Source organism: Sorex fumeus, unplaced genomic scaffold (genome assembly GCF_029834395.1).
Source record: "Sorex fumeus unplaced genomic scaffold, SorFum_2.1 ptg000043l, whole genome shotgun sequence".
Taxonomy (NCBI): Eukaryota; Metazoa; Chordata; class Mammalia; order Eulipotyphla; family Soricidae; genus Sorex; species Sorex fumeus.
In genome coordinates this window covers 31,192,857-31,215,388 of record NW_026606100.1, presented here as the reverse complement: position 1 = coordinate 31,215,388, position 22,532 = coordinate 31,192,857, and the positions used below count along the sequence as shown (strand labels likewise).

The 22,532-nt window shown below is 44.1% G+C and overlaps 1 protein-coding gene and 1 non-coding gene across 3 annotated transcripts in view; both read left to right on the top strand.

The window, feature by feature from the left end:
- Nucleotides 1–22,532, top strand: part of ARMH3 (armadillo like helical domain containing 3) — a 207,140-nt gene that overhangs the window by 61,833 nt on the left and 122,775 nt on the right. For both annotated transcript variants that reach the window (XR_008793369.1, XM_056120515.1), the window contains exon 20: nucleotides 13,725–13,813. Coding sequence is in view for 1 of the 2 variants with exons in the window: in XM_056120515.1 (XP_055976490.1) it covers nucleotides 13,725–13,813 (89 nt within the window). In the remaining variant the exon portion in view is untranslated. The remainder of the gene's footprint in view (nucleotides 1–13,724; nucleotides 13,814–22,532) is intronic.
- LOC130029959 (small nucleolar RNA SNORA44) lies at nucleotides 18,701–18,827 on the top strand. Its single transcript, XR_008793408.1, has one exon. It is a non-coding gene; the product is annotated as a small nucleolar RNA SNORA44 (small nucleolar RNA).

Genomic DNA, 22,532 nt, shown 5'->3' with positions numbered 1-22,532 from the left:
TGCTGGGATCAAACTCTGGGTTGAGCTAACTCTCCAACTTCTTATCATCCATTCTTAGCTTATGTTGTCCTAGGAGCCTATTATGACTTCTAACTAGGTATATTATTCATGTAGCAAAAGCTGGAGAGAGATTATAGGGATAGGCAAGTGATGACTTTGGTTTGATCCCAGGCACCACATATGATTTCCTTCGCACCACTAGGAGTGGCCCCTGAGAACCACTGGGTATGAGGGGCCCATCCTCGTGTGTGTGTGTGTGTGTGTGTGTGTGTGTATGTGTGTGTGTGTGTGTGTACACAGAGCAGCCTGGCCTGGAGATCCTGCTTCCTGAAGGGGATTTTACTGTCCATCACAATTTGTTACAGCCATTGCAGCTAGATACAAAAACATCATGTCTTAATAAAATTTAAGCTTTCAGGAATTTTTTTCTTCTCTGTTTCTCATATATATATATATATATATATATATATATATATATGGTTTTTTGTTGTTGTTTTTTTTTTTTTTTTTTTTTTTTACTTTTTGGGTCACACCCGGTGATGTACAGGAATTATTCCTGGTTCATGCACTTAGGAATTACTCCTGGCGGTGCTCGGGGGACCATATGAGATGCTGGGAATCGAACCCGGGTTGGCCGTGTGCAAGGCAAACACCCTACCGGCTGTGCTATTGCTCCAGCCCCTCTTATATAGTTTAAAAATTTGTTCTGGGGAGGTGGTTTGGGCCACACCTAGCAGTGCTCAGGGCTTACTCCTGGCTCTGCACTTAGGAACCACTCTTGGTGTTGGTCAAGGGACCATATAGGTTGCTCCGAATTGAACCTGTGCCTGCCACATGCATAGTAAGCACCCTATGTGCTGTACTATGGCTCTGGCCCTATTTTTTTTTGTTTTTTGTTTTAGTTTTTGGGCCATACTTGGTAATATTCAGGGTTTACTCCTGTCCCTGTGCTCAAGATCGTTCCTGGTGGGGTTCAGGGAACCATGTACAGGTGCAGATATTGAACCTGGGTTGAACCGCATGCTGGGAAACTGCCCTGCCCACTGAACTATCTCTCTAGCCCCTCTAGATTCTTCTTACCTTTAATGTTCAAAAACAGCTGTACAATGTTAGTGTGATCCTAATTTATTATTTTTATTTCCTGAAAAGTATCTGAATTGAGTCTGACAAAAGAATCAATACCTCCACTTTTCGGGGGACAGAAGAGCAGTTTGATGCCCAGCAACTCAGTGTACCTCATTTCAGATACTAAGCCTAGGATCTGAAGCAGTCTAAAGCATTCTTCCAAGGGCCAGGGAGATAGTTCAATTGGCTGAGTGCATGCTTACATGTGGGAGGCCTGGGCTCCAATCCCAGACCACATGGTCTTCTGAGCACTGCTAGGAACAGTCCCTGAACACTACCAGGTTTGAGCCAACAACAACAACAGCAGAAAGAATTTGACTTCAGCTGGTGTAGACCTCCAGCTTTCTCAATTGACTGTAAGTTAAATAGTTTGGGTTTCTTAAATCTAAAGCAATGATACAAATTTTACTTTTAAGTAATGCTTTGAAAATTTTTGGTTTTGGGGTGAGGAGGACATTTAGAAGTAAAATTTGATCTTTTGTTTTTATTTGAAGACCAGGAAAAACTGACTTTTCTAACACTTAGCAGATGAATTTTCTGCTTGTTTTAGATGGTATCTCTGAGCCTCAGTACTTTAGGGATTAGATTTGTTTTGGTACAGACTTTATTTTTAGCTTGATTATCTTATGTTCTAGTTTTAGGATGTGCTGTTTACTTTGTAATATATTATTATAATCTCAGTTTCTCATTTGCCAAGTAAGGAAACTGAGGCTCAGGAGAGTAAGTCGTGTCCGAGAGTCCTTTTATTGACACCATAGCTTTGAATTCCACCCCCCGCCCCCGCCCTTTCTTTTTAATTTTGGGGCTAGACCCACTAGTGTTCAGGGAATCATGTGGTAGTAGGGGTTGAACCCAGCCTTCTGCATGCAAAGCATGTGCTCCAGGCCATTGTGCTCCTCCGACATGATCCCACATTTTTTAAAATTTTCTCTAAATCGAGTGTTGCCATCCCTTCTCAAGTGTGAGTTATTCCTTGCTGTGTAACAAGCCATGCTCAAACCTAGTGATTTAAAAGAAACCTTACTGGGGCCAGTGAGATAGTATTGTGAGGAGGGCGCATACCTTGTCTATCACTGAACTTGGTTCAATCCCCTACACCACATATAGTCCCCTGAGCCTCACCAGGAGTGATCTCTGAGCACAGAGCCAGGGCTAGGCCTCAAGCACAGTTGAGTGTGGCCCCCAAAGAAAAAAATAAATAAAAATGGGCCAGGGGATAGTATAGTGGGAAAGGCATTTGCTTTGCAAGCAGCCAACCCTGGTTTAATCCCGGGCATCCCATATGGCACCCCAGGCACTGCAGGAGTAATTCCTGAGTGTAGAGCCACGAGTAACCCCTGAGCATTGCTGGTTATGGCCCACAAATAAAAAAATAAAAGAAAAACATTTATTTTTCAGTTTCTGTGGTTCAGGAATGTGGAGCTACTAGAAACAGCCTGTGTTTTGGCATAAGCTTTCTCACGAGGTTGTAATTAAAATTTTCACTTCGGCGATAGGGTATCTCAGGTTCTTCTGGGGCTGGAGAATTTTCTTTTAATCTTTTTTATGAGGGAATAGGGAATTGTGCCACATCTGACAGTGCTCAGGTCTTTTTCCTGGCTCTGTGCTCAGAGATTTCTAGCACTGGTGGTACTGCTTACTGTTTCTATTCACCCTTTACTATTTCTTCATCCCTTCAGGCTCACTTTCTCCGTGCACTACCTCTAAGTTGTTGTCAAGCCTTAGTTTTTTGCCACATAGGCCTTTTCATATAAGGGCTCATATGGGACCTGACTTCCCCAAAGCAGATAATCCAAGAGAGCAAGAGGTGAGTGAGAGTTCAGAATGGAAGTCATAATGTTTTAACACAAATCAATCTGATACAGAGTTGGGCATGTCAGGTGATGGGGATTTCTAGGGACTCTTTCAGATGGGCACCACAATTGGTCAGTTAGTTAATAAGTTACATAGCCAAGATTCATATTCAAGTCACTCTGATCCTAGAGGTTGATGCCTCCTCCTCCTCACCCGCCTCTCTCTCCTCTGCCTTCCCGTCCTCCACTTTTTCTTCTCCCCCCCCCCCCCACCCCAGTATTGCATATTGCTCAGGGACTAGCCCAGACTCTGTGCTCAGAGGTTATTCCTGAGCACCATGTGGTGCTGGGAGTTGAACCAGGATCAGCCACACACACCCTGTACTCTCTCTGTAACCTAGAGGCTGTATTCTTTGTGTGTATTGGACCGTAGGCTATTCCTGGCTCTGTGCATGCTTACATGTGGGCTGGTGGTTTTTGGGGGACCATATGCAATGCTAATTCTAATATGGGTCACGGTCACGGTCCTCCCGTTATTCATCGATTTGCTCGAGCGGGCCCAGTAACGTCTCCATTGGAGACTTTGTTGTTACTGTGTCTGGCATATCAAATACGTCACGGGGAGCTTGCCAGGCTCTGCCGCACTCTCGGTAGCTTGCCGGGCTCTCTGAGAGAGACGGAGGAATTGAACTCGGGTCAGCCATGTTGGCTGCGTGCAAGGCAAATGCCTTACCCGCTGTGCCATCGCTCCAGCTCTAATAGGGGTAGGTCACAGCAAATTCCTTAACCGTTGTACTATTTATCCACTGCTAGAGGCTGTAATCTTTTTTTTTTGGGGGGGGGGTCACACTCGGTGTTGCACAGGGGTTACTCCTTTCTGCATTCAGGAATTACTCCTGGTGGTGCTCGGGGAACCTTATGGGATGCTGGCAATTGAACTCGGGTCAGCCGCGCATCCAAGGCAAATCCCTACCCAATGTGCTATCGCTCTAGCCCCGAGGCTGTATTCTTATCTACTACTGTGACAAAGGAAAGACTGGTGCAATATGAGTTATGCTGGCTGAACATCAGAACAGATAGCAGAGAAAGTTACATTTGACCTGAGTCATGAAGAAACCAGAGTGCTCATTTTCAAAGACTTGAAAAGTGACATATTTGGATAATAGAAAATAATTCAGGATGAATAGAGTGAGGATGCATGGAGGAAGTTTGGGAGAATATGAAAAAGGTTACCTAAAATTAAATGGATGGTGGGGAATAGTTGAAGGTGAGAATGACATGAAAAGATTGTGTATTTAGTATTTAGAGTCAGTTGTGTGTATCTCTCCACCCAGACCTTTCCACTTCCAATTAAGGAAGCCAGTCCATACTCTATTAACTTCTTCCCTCTAGTTCATTTCTTCACCTCTGAAGAGGTTTTGTATTACCTTGCTCTCTTAGTTGCTTTTTCTGCTTGCTCCCTAATTGAGTGTTCTGAGGTTAGGAAAGATGGAGAAGCTAATGAGGTATCAAACTGACAGAGGCTGGGCAGAAAGTCTTCCCCCTCAGGCTGAGTGCACTTTCTTCATTATTACCCGTGGGCATATTTCCAGCTCTTCCTCCTTCCACTTCCAACTCCTTTTCCAGTTTTTGGCATTTAGAGCCTCGAGTTTTTGGGTGAACTTACATGCTCCCAGCTGGGCATCAGGCCAGGTTGCTGCTCTTAATTCTTGTTATGTACTGCTTTTCAACAGCAGACAGCAGAATGAGAAGTTGAAAGCAAAAAGAAGTTCTGCATTTCAGATCAGCTTATATTCCTGATGAAATATGAAGAAGTACAGAGTGTGGAAAACTTTAGTGCTAGAATCTGGATCAGAATTGAAGCATTTTCATATGTGTATAAAGTGTATAGGCAAAGTAATAATGAAGGATGATGTGTATATAACCAACATACATATACTTATACTTGTGTAAATACATGCATACACACGAGAGCAGGAGGGAGGGAAGAAAGGAAGAAAAGGTGAAACTAACACTCACTTGAAGCAGTAAGAGGTAAGAAATTTCCAGCTCAGCCAGCTAATTTCTTTTTTTTTTTCCCTTTTTTTTTTATTAGTGAAACACCATGAGGTACAGTTGTAGATTTACAATTTTTTGTGCTTGGGTTTCAATTATACAATGATCAGATACCCATCCCTCCATCAGTGCCCATTTTCCACCACCATGGATAATATCCCCCCCACCCCCACCCCCCCATCCCCCCTGCCTCTGTGGCAGGGCAATCCCCTGTGTTCTCTCTCTCCTTTTGGGTGTTGTGGTCTGCAAAAGAGACATTGAGTGGCAAACATGTTCAGTCCATAGTCTACTTTCGACATGCATCTCCCCTCCTGGGAGGATCTTCCAAACACCCCCCATTTGGTGCTCCCTTCTCTATCTGAACTGCCCTTTCCTCTAGAATACCCAGCTGGACTCTAAGTTATGGAGTAATCCTCCTGGTGCTGATCTCAGCTATTCTTGGGTATTAATCTCATATTTTGTTACTTTATATCCCCCAGATGAATGCAATCTTTCTATGTCTATCCCTCTCTTTCTGACTCATTTCGCTTAGCATGATACTTTCCATATTGTACCACTTGTATGTAAATTTCATGACTTCATCTTTTCTAACAGCTACATAGTACTCCATTGTGTAGATGTATCAAAGTTTCTTTAACCAGTCATCTGTTCTTGGGCATTCAGGTTTCTTCCAGTTTCTGGCTATTGTAAAGAGTGCTGCAATGAACAAACAAGTGCAGATGTCACTTCAACTATACATTTTTGCCTCTCTGGGATATATTCCCAGGAGTGGTATTGCTCAGCCAGCTAATTTCTACTCCTTACTGTACTAGAGTATTCCTCAGTTACTCCACTGCTGCCAGTTTTGTTTTCTTTTTTGGGGGGAGGGGCAGGGTTTGGGCCAAGGCCATACCTGGCTGTGTTCAGACCTTCCTCCTGGTCCTGTGCTTAGGAATCACTCCTGGCAGGGCTTTGGGAACCAGGTGTGGTGCTAGAGTTTTAACCAGGGTTGGCCATGTGCAAGGCATGTGCTTCCCCCCTGTACTTTCTGTCCAGCCTTGCCCCAGGAATTTGGAATAAACTCTCCTTTATTACTTTTATTACTTAAATTTGAAAAAATTTTCCACTACCTAAGATTTTCAAATTGGTGGTTAGGCACAAGAAGGAAAGTAGATTTCAGTAAACTCCACATAAAGATACCAAGTTGAAATGGCACTATTTTATGTTTCAGTAGAAAACCTCTGTACACATTATAAAAAAGCTTTTTGAGGAGTAAATTTGGGATTGGGAAAATAGCTGATAAGTCTGGAGTGTATACTTTGCATGAAAGAAGCCCCATTTTGATTCCTTGCTCCACACGATCCCCTGAGCATTGCAGGGTGCAACTTCTGAGCACTGAGATAAGAGCCTCCAAGTACCATTGTCTGTTTCAAAACCAAAAAGTACAGAGGGGTCAGGAAGATTGCTCAGCAGTCAGGTATGTGACAGGCATGTACCAGGGCTGGAATTCAAATTCTGACACCGCTTGGCTCTTGAGCACTGCTGAGTGTAGCTCTGAAGACTGCTGAGCAGTGCCAGGTGTGGTCCTAGTGACCCACAATACTACCAGGCCTGAGCATTGAACTGTCTAGTTTGATCTGAGTGTTGGTGGGAATTGCCCCTGAGTTCTCTGAACACTGCTGGAGAAGGCCAAAAAACCAAAACAAAGAATAACGTGGTTATTTTGTGTGGAGATACACACATACACACACATTTATTAAATTTTTTATGTTTTTGTTTTTGGGCCACACCAGGCTATGCTCAGTGGTTACTGCTGGCTTTGCACTTAGCAATTGCTACTCCTGGAGGTGCTTGGGGGACTATATGGGATGCCGGGGATCAATTCCTGGTTGACTGTGTGCAAGGCAAGTACCCTACCTGCTGTACTATCATTGTGGCCCCTAGTATATATTTTTAATATGTTTTTGGGTTTCGGGGCCACACCTGGCAGTGCTCAGGGCTTCCTCCTGGCTCTCTGCTCAGGGATCACAAGTAGTAGAGATTGGGGGATCATATGGGATGCCAGGAATCAAACCCAGTTGGCTGTGGGCAAGGCAAGCACTCCATCACTGTGCTGTCACTCCAACCCCTCGTATATCGTTATGATAGATTTTAGTACATCATCATAGAGCATTTATTGTATATTCTGCTTGGTATACATAGTACATGTTATAGAGATGGCAAGGCTAATGATGTCATCCCTCGGGTGGCTGTAGAGGTAGGTGTGGAGCCACAGAGCGTGGAGGTGCATGTGGGTGGCTTTGAACCAGAAGGCAGTGTGGTAGGGGTGGGACCCCCCTGGTATCTTGCTGCTACTCCTTAGTGGCTCAGCGTTGGAGTGGTGGTGTTTACGGCACCAGAGTAGATTTTCTTGACCTGCACTGTGTGAGGAGTGCTGATATCTAGGCAAGTGCTGCTGGCATGACCGAGCTTTTAGCACTGGAACCCAAAGCCACCATTTTTATGGAAAGCTAAATGGAAGAACTGACAGATACCTGAGTTAAGTACTGGATCAAGCAAGAGCATTCTGGCAGCTGACTCTGGCTACCTGTATGGGACAGCAGACTGTGCTACAACACCCTAAAGTCAACAACTGATTTGGAAATTATTAGGATGATTTGTGCTATGGTTTGTATTATTTGATAGTTGATAAGCTTATTTATTTGGAGAATAAAAGAGGAATTATTTAAAACTTTTGATGTATTATTTACATGATACTGTATTTCTGTATGTTTCAAACTGTATAATTTTATTCCCTTCCCAGTTTATTGCTGTGGGGGTGCTCAGAGGCTACTTTTGGCTCATTGCCCCGGTAGTGCTTGGGGGACCAGGTGGCTGTGATTGAACCTAGGTTGGCTGCGTGCAGGACAACTACTTTTACCTCTATACTGTCTCCCCGCTCCTTTCTTCTCTTTTATTGGGATGACTGAAAATTCATGCACTTGGTTACAGTGCTTACATGTTTGGTTGTGGCACTTCCTAGCGCGTGAACACTCTTGATTGTAGGGCTTGCACATTTAAGTTGCAGTGCTTGCCAGAGGTCCTACACCCTACTTGTTCACCAGAGATCCCAAAACACCATATTGCTGGGATCATGCTTAATTGTGCCTGGCATCAGATTCAGCGTCACATTTGTAAGGCAGGTGCTCCGCTACTGAGCTATTGTTGAACCCATTAATTTTTTTCCTAAAGATTTAAGTCTTTGTGTGTGTGTTTGGTGTGTGGTGTGTGTGTGTGTGTGTGTGTGTGTGTGTGAGAGAGAGAGAGAGAGAGAGAGAGAGAGAGCGTGCTAGGGTGGGGGGTTTGAGCAGTGCTGAGAAGGCCTGGAGGTATCTCCTGGCAGTTCTCAGTCAGTTGGGTCAGTGGTTCAGCGTGAGGGTTTGAGAATGCTGTACTGCTCAGCCCTTGCTTTGCTCGGATTTTCCCATTCCTCTCCCAGCAATGTTTGGGTCTTTCAGAGACACACACAATGGTGCTCAGGGAATCCTGTTGTGCTGGAAATCAAACTGGATTGGCTGCATGTGGGGTTTAACCCTCTCTCCGGCATTGATGTGGAAGTCTTTTTGTGGGGGCTGGGGTGGCATTTTTAGGCTACATCTGGTGGTGCTCAGGGCTTACTCCTGGATTTTGTGCTTAGGATCACTCCTGTTTGTGCTCAGGGGTCCATTGGCAGTGCCAAGGGTTGAACTGGGGTCGATTGCAAGCATGGAAGGTCCTTAACCCCTGTAGTTTCTCTGCAGCTCCCATATTGAAGTATAAGAGAGATGTGTTTATGTAGTCCTGGATCCTGGTGGTGCTTGGAGGACCACATGTAGTGTTGGTGATTGAACCCTGGACTCCAGCATGTGAAACGTGCTCTAGCCCTTAGAGATACTTTTTTGGGGGGGAGAGCAGACCCAGTGATGATGCTCAGGGGTTACTTCTGGCTCTGCACTCAGGAATTATTCCTGGCGGTGCTCAGGGGACCATATGGGGTGCTGGGTATCGAACCCGGGTTCACTGCGTGCAAGGCAAATGCCCTACTCACTATGCTATTGCTCCACCCCCAAGAGATACTTTTTAAAAAATTAATTTGTTTTTGTTTTTGTGCCTCAGCTGGTAGTGCTCAAGGCTAACTCCTGGCTCTGTGCTCAGGGATCACTCCTTGTGGTGCTCAGGGGACCATATGGGGTATGGGGGATCAAACCTGGGTGTACCGTCTGCAGGGAAAATGCCCTGTCTCCTGTACTATCTCTCTGGCCTCTAAAAAAAAACATTTTTTTTAAACTCTTCTTTTCTTTCCTTCTGTAATGGCCAGAGGTCACACACTCTAGTTTCATGCTTATATCCTTGGTGTGGTTCAGTCTTGAATGATGTGGTGTTAGGAGTCTGCCAGGATCACACCTGGTTATGCTTGGACCTTACATAGTCTTTTAATTAAATTGTATCTGTAAAACCTTTCTTTTAGAAGGAATGTAAAGAACAGAAATGCATAGTAGAGTACAGTCTAATAAGATAGCAGTGCAGTCCTATTATTGGAAATATTTTGAAAACTTTGAGAGACGAGTAGTTTTTGGACTTTAACTTAGAAATTGTGTTCTCTTTATTTGTGTCTTGATATATTGTCGGTTGCTTTCATTCCTTTTGATAGAGTCTTTGGCTCTCACTCCACAGAAGGAGACTAGTGGTGTCTTTCTGCTTTCTTCTCTTCCCCTCTGCTAAGAGAGCCAAGAAATTAGCTACCATCATATATGCTTAATTCTATGAACTGTCACATTGACATCCCACAAGTTGATGTGATGTCTGCTGGATTTAGTAAACAAAGAGTGATTTTTTTTTTTAAAGGGGAGCATCTAATCCAGCAGTGCTCAGGATTTACTCAGGGCTTTGAGCTCAGAGATCATTCCTGACAGGGCTCAGGAAACTATATGGGAGGCTGGGGATCGAACCTGGGTCCACCATGTGCAAGACAAGTGCCTTTAGCACTGTACTATCTCTCTAGCTCAAAGAGTATAGTTTAAGAGAAAGAATATCCTGATTTCACATCAGAAGTTACAGAACCTGGGAGTCTCAGACCTACCTCTAGAAGTATTCTTTTCATGAAGTTCCCTTTCAGATAAATTGCAGTCGGGGAGCTGGAGAGATATACAGTGGGTAAGGTGCTTGCTTTGCACATTCCTGATCTGGGTTTGATTCCCAGCATTCAGTGTGGTCCCTCGAGTACTGCCAGGAGTGATTCCTGAATGCATATTGGTGGGTGTGACCCAGAAACTAAAAACATAAAATAAATTGCAGTTGGTGTATATTAGATGGAGAGGAACCATTTTCCCTCCTTTTATGATATGCTGGGAATCGTGCAAGGCAAATGCCCTATTTTACCTATTTGTTTGAACTATTTGTTTTCTCTTCCTTTATCTTATGTCAGATGATTTCAATAGGAAAAGCAGTTTTCATTTGACTGGAACTAGGTTTTCTGGGTCTAGTTTCTGGGAAATTAACAACTTAGTTCTAGGAAAATGTGCTAGATGTTTAGTTGGAATATAATCAGTATTTACTGGATGGATGAAAGATAGGTCTGACAGTTTCTTCCTTTTTGTTTTTGTTTGGGGACCACACCTGGTGATTCTCAGGGGTTATTCCTGGCTCTGTACTCAGGATCACTCTTGGTGCTGGGGGACCATATGGGATGCTGGGGATTGTGCAAGGTAAATGCCCTGCCTGTTGTACTATTGCTCCAGCCCTGACAGTTCCTTTTGAGCCTTTTGGTTGGTGAGAAATGCCTGGATCCCCAAAGGGGTACAATATAAACTTGGAACCACTGATTGAACAAGCTGTCCCTTATCCATCATAATTTAAGTACTAGTAGGACATCAAGGACACAAAAAATGGGGCCTAGAATCTGGAGTTACAGCATTGTAGAGACCTAAAGCACCAGTGATTCCAAGGGCTATGATTCTAGTTAATTGAACATTGAAATTGCAAATTTAAAATGAAAATGGGATATGTAAAAGCTAATTCCCACAAATAAGGATCACCAATTTATCCACATTAAATGAAGTGAATATTAAAGTGGACTTTTAATGATTTAGTCAGGAATCACGCTTACTTAGCTATATAGAATGTTTTAAATTAACATTGCTGTGAGAACTGTAGTTTGCTTCTCCTAACAGCTTGGAAACCAGGCTGCAAAGTATGTTTTTGTTTGTTTCAGGGTCACACCTGGCTATGCTCAGGGTCTAATCCAGGCTTGATACTTAATGACCATGCTGTGCAGGGATCCAACCCAGGCCTCCTGTGTGCAGAGCATGCCTTCCAATTCTCTGTGCTATGTCTTCCCAACCCCTGCAAAGTATTTTTTTAGCAACCTTATTTAGATATAACTCATGTGTTGTACAATTCACTGTTTTTGATTATATTCACAATGTTTTGTAACTATAACCACAGTCTGATTTTTGACCTCCTGAATAAAGAAATTCCATATGCATTAGTCACATTCCCTATGTCCATCTGTCTCTCCTCCCACTCCTTCCCATTAGTCTGCTTTCTAGTCTATATAATTGCTTGTTCTGGTCGTTTTATGTAAATGTAATAATAGAATATATGACCTTTTGTGACTGACTTTCGCATATTTTCACAATACATCTGCATTATAGTATGTATTAGAATTTCCCTCCTGGGGCCAGAGAGCTAGTACAATGGGTAGGCCTTTGCCTTGCATGCAGCTGGCCTGGGTTTGATCCCTGAAACTACTGAGCCTTACTAGGATTAGGGTCTCAGAGTATGGAGTAAGCCCTGAGTACAGTTGAATTCCTTCCCAGCCCTCTAGAAAAGATATGATACCAACATAGAATATATATTGCCTGACAGACTGTTGATCTATTTGTAGCTGTAGATCAGTAGCTCCCTTCTAGTGATAAGGGTAATCAAGTGATAGTACATGTAGTGTGTGTGTGTGTGTGTGTGTGTGTGTGTGTGTGTGTAGATAGAGACAGGATTTATTCAGATGTATAGTTTCATATCTAAGATATATGTGTTTATGTATATATTTTTAAAAGTAGGGGTTGTGGGGTTGGAGAGATAGTATAGCAAATAAGTTATTTACCTTGCATGCAACTGATCTGGGTTCTATCCCCAGAACTAGCCTTGCTACGAGTAATCCCAAGCGCAAAGCCAGCAGTGAGCCTTGAACATTGCCAAGTGTGGCCCAAAAAAGGAAAAAAGAAAATAGAAGTCACAGCCAGTGGTGCTGGAGGCCTGGAGTCATTTCCTGCAGTCCTGTAATGCTTTGCTTGGTGGGCCTGAGGGCTTGATTCTGGGCTCTAACTATGCTGCCAGGGGCCACCAGAATGGTACTCCATGGTGCTTGTAGGGTTGGTCTCCATGTGGTTGGTATTGGTGATTGAGCTCTGCTCCTGGGCATGTGTTCTACCATGTGACTGTTTCCCTCAACACTCATATCTAACATGGTTTTTTAAAAGTTTTTTTTAAGTTTAAAAAAAGCCTAGTATTGTATTGGGGAGGGGCACCCTCTCCCCTGCAGTGTTCAAGCCTGACCTCTGGCTCTGTGGTCAGGAATAACTCCTGGCAGTGCTCAGGGCAGCATGTGAGGTGCTGAAGATCTAAATGAGGTCAGCCAAATGCAAAGCAAGCGCCTTAACCTCTATAATTTCTCCTGGTTCCCCCCCCCTTTTTTTTTTTAACTTGGGTCACACCCAGTGATGCTCAGGGGTTGCTCTTGACTCTGCACTCAGGAATTATTTCTGGTAGTGCTTGGGAGACCATATGAAATGCTGGGGATCAAACCCTGGTCAGCCGTGTGCAAGGAGAACACCATATCCACTGTATTATCACTCTGACCCTCTCTGGTCGCATCTCTAGTCCCCTTAGTATGCTTTCTGTCTCACGAAAGAACAGCTGTCTTGGGACCAGAGTGATAGTACAGCAGTAAGGCATTTGCCTTACATACATCAGACTCAGGTTTAATTCCTGGCATCCCATCTGGTTCTTCAAGCACCGCCAGGAGTGATTCCTGAGTGGAGAGTCTGGAGTAACCTCTGAGCACTGTCTGGTATGGCTCAAAAACAAAAAAAAAAAAAATTTTTTTTTAAAAGAGAGAAAGAAGGGGCTGGAGCAATAGTACAGCAGGTAGGGCATTTGCCTTGCACGTGGCCAACCCGGGTTCGATTCCCAGCATCCCATATGATCCCCCATGCACCGCCAGGAGTAATTCCTGAGTGCAGAGCCAGGAGTAACCCCTGTGTATCTCCGGGTATGACCCAAAAGTCTAAAAAAAAAAAAAAAAAAGAAAGAAAAGGTTGAGTTTCTCAAAATTGTTGAGTTTCTCATTATTATTTCTTTAAATTTTTTTTTGTTAAAAACACCACGATTTACAAAGTTGTTCATTAAACTGTTGTTTCAAGCATTCAGTGTTCACACCATCAGTGTGACCTTGCCTCCATCAATTTACCTATTTTTCTCCAATCCCCAGCCTACCTACTTAGACAAAAAACAAAGTTATTTTATATTACTCATTCCAACAAAACTTTAAGAAATGGCAAATAGAATGAAGAGAAAATAAATCAGCAAGAGCCAATTTGTAATTACTATGTGATTTTAACCTATGTAAACAAGGAAAATAAAACCCTTTAATACAGTTTACATAAGTTTACATAAGTTTACATAAGTTTTCAACTCTGGAATCTAAAGTAATCAATATTGTTTCTTATACCAGTTTGTCTTTCTCTCTTTTCACAGACGCTGCATTCAGGTAGTGCATAAACTGCTTTGCTATCAGAAGAAGTGTAGAGTACGCCTGCATTACACCTGGCGGGAACTCTGGTCAGGTAACTTTCTTTTGAATTCAGCTTCTCTTGTCTTACATCTTATTTTTTTTTTTTTTGCTTTTATTATCTTTTTTCTCTCTTTTTTTAAAATTATTTTATAAGGTGGTTCACAATATTTGATTACAGTTAATATTCAAACACTAATCCCACCACCATTACACCTTCCCACTACCCAACTTGGGATGTTTCCATCCTGAGCCCCAATCCCTGTCCCAAAGCACAACTGAAATAATATTGTTTTGTATTGTCTGTTATGGGAAACCGTTTTATGATGTGTTGTGCAGCCTCATGTGGCCGCGCAGTCCAGCAATACGTTTACACGTACATGAGGCCAGGATTATGTTCACTCGTACGTGAGCATGTGGGGAACAGCCTTGAGCCTGGTGGCGGTTGTGTTCTGGAAGTTTTTGGCTGCTGGGGCTGGGTTCCTCCCTTATGGGGAGCCCTGAGTTATCTTTAATGAAAATCCATAGGCCTGGGTGCAGGATGATTTTATATGTTTGTTTTCAGGCCACTCAGCAGTTCTCAGGGGCTACTCCCAGAATAGTGCTCAGGTGACTAGCATTAAAACTAGGGATTGAACTCAGGCCTCCCACATGAAAAGTGTGTGTTATAACCCTTTAAGCTATCTTCTTAGCCCCTGAAAAATTGGGGGGGGGGGTCTTTTGATCACACCCAATTTCTGCTCACCAGGTCTTCCTGACCTTGTGCTTAGGAGTGACTCTTGACAGTGGTCAGGGAATCAAATGTGATGCAGGGCATCTTACAAGATTTGGCTGCAGTGGCTTTATACAAGGATAGTTCCTTACCTCCTGTACTGTGTCTCTGGCTCTGAGTTTTTGTTTCTTGTTGTTTTTCTTAACTCATTAGTTTGTCTTGAATGCTTCTGTTTTCAATAGCACAGCGGGTAGGGCATTTGCCTTGCACATGATGGACCTGGCTGACCCAGGTTCGATTCCTCTGCTCCTCTCGGAGAGCCCAGCAAGCTACCAAGAGTATCTTGCCCACACAGCAAAGCCTGGCAAGTTACCCGTGGCGTATTCGATATGCCAAAAACAGTAACTACAAGTCTCACAATGGAGACGTTACTGGGCCCGCTCAGGCAAATCTATGAACAACGGGAGGACAGTGCTACAGTGCTATCTTTTATTTGAAGTGGAGGGACAGGGGTGGCCATACTTTGTGATGCGCGGGGGTTACTCCTGGTTCTGTACTTAGAAATTACTTCTGGTGGTGCACAGGGGACCATACGGAATCTAGGAGTGTAACTGGGTCAGCTGACTGCAAGGCAAGCCTCCTACCTGCGGTATGCTCTGTGGTTCCGCTTTGATACTTCTGCTTTGTTCTAATGCAGACCTGGGCTGATCACATACTCACTCCATACCTCCTTTCTTCTCTCATTCCCTCTATTTATTTTGTAGTTGATGAGTTCCAGTGATTCTTCCTTTCAGTAAGATTGAGGTAGGAGGGGCCATTACAAATTTGGATTCTCCCTCTGTTCCATTTGGTAGCAGCATATGGGCTATAGGGGGAGGCTTCTTTGTGTTTCCTCAAAGTGAGTAATCACAGGGGGAATGTCACAAGGAGGGGGTAGGGAGGGCAGGAGAGATGGGGGAATCCTGTTCTGTGTATTACATCTGGCATTATTACTGTTTACAGACATTGTCAATTGTACCACTCCCCCTGTGCCAGAGACAAAAACAGAAAATTACAGTGTTTACTTTTGTCTTTAGATCCATTTGGTTGCCCAGTAAAGTCTCTGCCACCCCTGCAGGCGGGAAGTGGCTCTTCTCTAAGGGTGCAATCAATGCCTGCTCCCCACCCCTTTCTTTTGTGCAACTAATTGGAGGTTTCAGGAAAGTGAGGAGATATGTTCCCTGAGGCATTTGCTTTCTGATAGGTCCTGTGGCTTTTGTGGCCTTGTGGTACAATAAAGTCTTCTCCAGATGATTATAGTGATGAATGGCTACCCCACCCATGAGAGTGCTCTCTGTATTTGCAGCAGGAGGAGGGTGTGTTAGTGTCAGAGACTGTATAAGAAACAGGCCAGTAACTCAGCCCCCTTCCATGGATTCATCTCACTTGTTGTGACACATGGGTTCCTCCCAACCCAATTTGGTTTTCTAAATTTAGTCCTCCATAATGGGAAGCAGAGATCTTTAATTAATGGATTAGCAAGTTCTTTGCAGTTACTGCCTTTGGTGAGTAGGAGAACACTAAATGGCAGTAGTGGCATTTGGTATTTTAGGAGACAAGAGTCTGATTTTTGTGAGAGTTTGAGATTGAGAAACTGTCAAGAGAACTAGAGATCTAAAAATAACTGAAATGACTGCAATTAGTAGAATTTCTTAGGTAGGAATAATTCTTTTTAACATAAAGGACTATTGTTGTCTGGATAGTTATATTATAATTAAACTCTAATAGCCTCAAATTAAAAGAAGACACAAAAATGATGCAAATCTGTGGATGTGGGTACAATTATAAGACTGAAAACAAATACAAAATGGTTCCTGCCTGAAATTGGGATGAAGTGATACATGATAGTACTGGTAGTAGTTATTTTTGCCTGCTTTTGTTTTTGCTTTGTTTCTTTTTGGAGTGGGGTGGTTTGGGCCACCCTGTGGTGTTTACTTCTGGCTCTACACTCAGAAATCACTTCTGGCGGCTCCTGGGAGACCAGATGGGATGTTGAGAATCAAACCCCAGTGCAAGTGAAGTGCCCTACCTGCTGTCTTACCTCTCCTCTGGCCCTGCTTTTGATTCTCATTTTATTCTCTCCTTCCCTTCCTCCCTCCCATGGTCAGTGGTGCTCAGGGCTAACTCCTGGCTTTGTGCTTGGGGATTGATCACTCCTGGAAGGGCTCAAGGACCATAAAGGGTTTAACCCAGGTCAGCTGTGTGCATAGCAAGTGCCCTTCCTGTGTGTTTTCTCTTCAGCCCCTTGACCTCATTTTCATATGCACTCTCCCTCTTGTCCTTTGTGCTGTTGATGTCATACATTTTCTTGCTATAGAGCTCAAGACACACCGCCAGCATTTTTTATTTAAAAATAGTATTTTTAAAAATCCTGCCTATTTTAAAAAGATTTTAAAATAACTTTTTGTCTTGTTTAGCTCTTCACATTTCCTAGTCCTGCTAGGAAATTGAGAGGCAGGATACCTATTCTTTAGGTCTGTTTGTAATTATGTTTTATTTCAAGACTGATAGGCATTCTGATAGCCTCGATATGTTGACAGGATGTGTATTTGAGTGTCCTTAGTGAGATCTGGATGATTGCTTGTTCCTAAGTCATAGACTTTTCTATTAGAGTTCTCAGTCAAATGTGGTTAGCTCCTTTTTCTGTATAGACTCAGTGAGCCTTTCTGGAACCCTGGCTCCATGTGTTCATACATGGAATGTACAGTGAGATACAGAGCAGCAGGTGCTAAGGAAAGCTGCAAAATACTATGCTATATCTGATGCATCTGAGCCCATCGTAATGTATAATACTGCAATCAGTGAATATAAATGTGGTTGTGGTAGATCCACCCACTCTTTGGCTGGTACTACCCGTCATATGTTGGTATGCCCATGTTTTACTTTTTCTTTGCCTTCTACACTTAAGGATTTGAAGGAGGTGTGTGACATTCACCATTCTTATCTGTGTAGAGGCTTAACTGTACATATGCCCAACCTTAGTTAAAATTTATTTATGGATGAGATTGACAAGGCACGTGTTGTTGAATTGGGTGTCTAAGATGCAGTTGACTTTCAGATGCCTTTGTCCTTTGGAATGTGGATGTTAAGTATCACAAATACCACCACACTTGGGGTGGTTTTCTTCATGTTACACGACTACAGTAATCTTTGTTAAGGGGAAGGTAGATAGTGATAATGCCACAAATTCCTATATGGACTTTTAAAATACAGTTTCTGGGCTTCTTCTGGTGGTGCTCAGGGCTTAATCCTGGCTCTGTTCTCAGGGGTCACTTCTGGTGGTGCAGGACCATATGCAATGCCCAGGATTGAACCAGAATGGACTCATACAAAGGAAGCACCCTTAACTCCTCTACTATCTCTCTGGCCCACAATATATTCCTGTCTGGAATTCCAAGACTTTTCTTCATGCCAAGAAAAGTAGTCTGTATTAGTTGGGAGATTAATCTGCTAGACAGACTTTTCCTTCCTAATAGTTCTGCAAATATGAGCCCTGACCTACTCTGCTTCTACTCTCTATTTATACAAGGCCTGTCACCATGGTATCTGAGGAAATGAAGAATACATTTAGGCTGACTTCAACTAGAATATGGAAATGAAATTCCTTCAAGAGAGCACTCACTATTTTTGTTTGTTTTGTTTTGGACACACTGGCAAGTTCTTAGCAGCACCTCCCAGTTCTGTGTGTGGGGTCATTTTGGTGGTCCTCAGAGGATCATGTATGCCAGGAATTGACCCCAGGGCGTACTGAGCATGTACTCAGCCCTTTGAGTTGTCTCACTGCCCCAACTTTTTGAAGTTCTCTGACTTCTAGGCTACCCCGATCTCTACTTTTTGAATTTAAGATTAGATTGTTTTGTTCATTTTGGGGCCATACCTGGTGATGTTCAGAGATTACTTCTGGCTCTATGCTTAGGGGTCTCTCCTGGCAGGGCTTGACGATCTATGGAGGGTGCCAGATATTGAACTTGGGTCATCTATGTGCAGGGCAAGCATCTTACTATTGTACTCTCTCCAGAAAATTTTAATTGTTTTAATTCTAGTACACTATTTGACTTACACTAAAACTTTTCAGAAAACATTTGAATGGATAATTAATGGAAGAATGATAGGTAGAATTTCTATTGATTATAAATCAGTGTTCTCTTTTAGTAGTACAGTGTGGTCTAAGGGCCTCAAAACAACAGCAGGTAGCATGTTTCCAAGATTTATTGCTGGTAGTGGCCATGGGATCTCCAGCTACATGCTAGAGCAGCGTGGAGAGACTTTTGCATTTTAGTACTAGTCCCTGCGACTGCCATGTGCCTTTTTTTTTTTAAATAAACTTCTGGACTTGCACTGGAAGTCTTGGTTCTTTGTTGTTTTCTGTTTTGCTTTGGAGCCACGGGGGCTGGGGGGAGTGCTCAGGGTTTACTCCTGGCTCTCTGCTCAGGAATCTCTCTTGGCGGGCTTGGGGCACCAGGTGGGATGGCAGGGATCAAATCTGGGTTGGCCGAATACAAGGGAAGTGCCTTACCCACTGTACTATCCCTCTGACTCCTAAAGTTTTGGCTCTTGAATTCAGGGTTAACATATAGGCAGGTGTATTGAACCTGTTTTTAAGAGGTTACTAAACTGTTTTTAACCTTTCACACATTTTTTTCCTCTAGGTTTCCATCAAGGTTTCTGGTAACCACTGACACTAAATCTGAATATGACAACTTGTTGCCAGAGCTGTTCCCTTTTTTTTGGGGGGGTCACACCCAGTGATACTCAGGAGTTACTCCTGGTTCATGCACTCAGGAATTACTCCTGGCAGTGCTTGGGGGACCATATGGGATGCCGGGGATCGAACCCGGGTCTGCCGCGTACAAGGCAAACGCCCTACCTGCTGTACTATCACTCTGGTCCCGTGGAGCTGTTCCTTTTTAAGGTCTTAAAGCTCCCACTGATCATGGGTTTATGCTGTTAGGTGTGAAAACAAAGAGACAAGCTGAAAGACAACAGGAGATGTCTGAAACCAGTAGCTTTGCTTTTGGTCTTTGGGTTACAGCAGCTGTTGTCAGGGGGACTAGTGTTTCCCCAAGGCAAAGCGTGAGCTCCTGCAGTCTGTGGGGAGATTGCTCCTGGCAGTGCTTGGGTGGCCATGTGGTGTTAGGGATCAAACCTAGGAATGCCCTCTGCAAAGCCTGTCTTCTGGCCATTTCAACCTCTTCCTGGCCTGTCATATTTCTTTTTTTTTTTCATATTTCTTTTGATTACTTTATTTCTCTTTATCTCTCTTCTTACCTATCATACTTTATTTCTTTTTATCTCTTTTTTCTTACCTCATACATGGATTGATTTTTTTTTTCTTTTTGGGTCACACCTGGCGATGCACAGGGGTTACTCCTGGTTCTGCACTCAGGAATTACCCCTGGCGGTGCTCAGGGGACCATATGGGATGCTGGGAATTGATCCCGGGTGGCCGCGTGCAAGGCAAATGCCCTACCCGCTGTGCTATCACTCCAGCCCCAGTTATTTTTTTTTTTAATGTAGGAGTACTGCTATTTATTCAGCCACTGATTAGGCTGATTGAATTGGGCATGAACTCTATCTTTTTTTCTCATTTTTTATAATTTTATTTATTAAATCACTGTGAGAGCAGTTACAAAGCTTTTGGGTTTAAGTCTCGGTTATCCAATGAAAGACCCATACCTTCACCAGTGCCCATTCTCCACCACCAAAAACCCCAGTATACCCCCATCTCCCACCCTCCCCCTACCTGTGGGGCAGATAATTTCCACATTACTCTCTCTCTCTCTCTACTTCGATTACATTCAATATTTTGACACCAGACCCACCATTATTATTTGGGATTTTACCCCAACACTCACATCTGCCAAAAAGGCAACAGTGGACAATTTGTTTTCTATTACTGGTTATGAATAACATATGATGTTGCGTGGCTGCAGTAGTGGCCGCGCGGTTTTGAAATTCCAAAATTATAACAATTAAATCTGGAGGGATTTCTGCCAAAACCTGCTGGGTTCCAAGATTTGTTCCTGAGTCTCTTGGATCATGGCTGTTAAGCAGGTTGATCAGGAGCCAGAGAGGCTGTTCATGGGTGGTGACTCAGGGTCTCGTTGGGGTGGAGAGGAAGGGCCTGCTCCACCCCCATCCTGTGAGGCCCCACATGTCTCATCACTGCGGGCCCAAACCTGACTGTAATGGCCTGTGGAGGATGGCAGCCACTGAGCCGCCAAGGGGGAGCAGGTGGAGGGACAGCACCCCTTCCCCCCTGGGGTGGTCTGGTGACAGTAACCTACAGCAGGGACCGGATGCATTTCTGCCAAAAGCTGTTGGGGTCTGAGATTTGTTTCTGAGTCTCTGGGATAATGGCCATTAAGTGGCTTGATCAGGAGCCAGAGAGGCCATTTGTGGGCGGCGACTTGGGGTTTCATTGGGGTGGGGAGGAAAGGACCGGCTCCACCCCCATCCCGTGAGGCCCTGCATGTCTCGTCACTGTGGGCCCAAACCTGACTGTCCAGTGGCCTCTGGAGGATGGCAGCCACTAGGCTGCCAGGGGAAACAGGCCAGGGCATGAAACTTATTCCCACTTGGGGTGGCCCAGCGCCAGTAACCTACTGCAGGGACTGGACGCATTTCTGCCAAAAGCCATTAGGTTTCAAGATTTGTTTCTGAGTCTTTGGGATCATGGCCATTAAGCAGCTTGATCAGGAGCCAGAGAGGCCGTTCATTGGCGGTGACTCGGGGTCTCTCATTGGGGTGGGGAGGAAAGGGACGGCTCCACCCCCATCCCATGAGGCCTGGTATGTCTCGTCACTGTGGGCCCAAACCTGACTTTCCATGGCTTCTGTAAGGTGGAGGCCACTGAGCCGCCTACGGGGAGCAGGTGGAGGGACAGCACCCTTTCCCCCCTGGGCTGACCTGGCGACAGTAACCTACTGCGGGGTATGGATGCATTTCTGCCAAAAGCCGCTGGGTTTCAAGATTTGTTTCTGAGCCTCTGGGATCGTGGCTGTTAAGCAGTTTGATCAGGAATCAGAGAGGCCATGCCTCCAACTATATAGCTGAGCCGGAGGTGGTTTGTGGGTGTGTCTCCCACATACCTAACTTTTGTCTGTTTACTTTCTTGGTAAATTTGCCCCAAGTTTTTGGGGTCTGGCCGAAGACACAGCAGCAATTTGGGGGTATCTGGGAATCTGAAGGCGCCATCAGGCTTTTGATAAACTCGCCTCACAGGTACAGATTGACCTGCTGGCGGCACCATACCCACCATGGATTGCCCTTAACCATGTAAAAATGGAAATTTTGGGGGCCACAGTGATAATGCAGTGGGTATGGTGCTTGCCTTGTGCGTGGCTCACCAGGGTTTGATACCTGCCATCCCATCTGATCCCCCAACCACTGTCAGGAATAACCCTGAGCATTACCATTGTGGCCCAAAAATAAGAGCGAAAATGAAAAAAGTAAACTTTGGGCTAGAGAGGGTAGCTCAGTGAGCTGAGTTCAGCATGCTTTACAGGTAGGAGGCCCAGTTTTGATTGCTGGTGCTACATTGTCTCTTGAGCAGAGGTGGGAGTGACCCTGAGCATTGTACCTGTGTGCCCATTACCAGAAAAAATAGGAAAGGAAACTTTGGTGGTTTTTAAACCAGTGTTATCAATGAATAAGCAGATTGTTTAAAGAGAAGCCTATTATTAAAAGAGGGAAATACTGGAACACAGCATCATAGATCAGCTTATTTCACAAAGAAGAGGTATTTCAGTGGTAACTTACATGTTAATATTCTACCTTTCCATACTCTGAAATTATGGAAATTTGGTTTTGTGTTTGTTTGCTTTTGGTAATTTTTGGTTTTTGTTTTTGGGTCATGCCAGGCAGTGCTCAGGGCTTACTCCTGGCTTTGTGTTCAGCAATCACTTCTAGTGGGCTCCAGTGACCATAATGGGATGCTGGGAATTAAACTGGTCAGCCACGTGCAAGGCAAAGACCCTACCAGGTGTTACTGTCACCCTGGCCCTATGCTAGCATTTTGTAT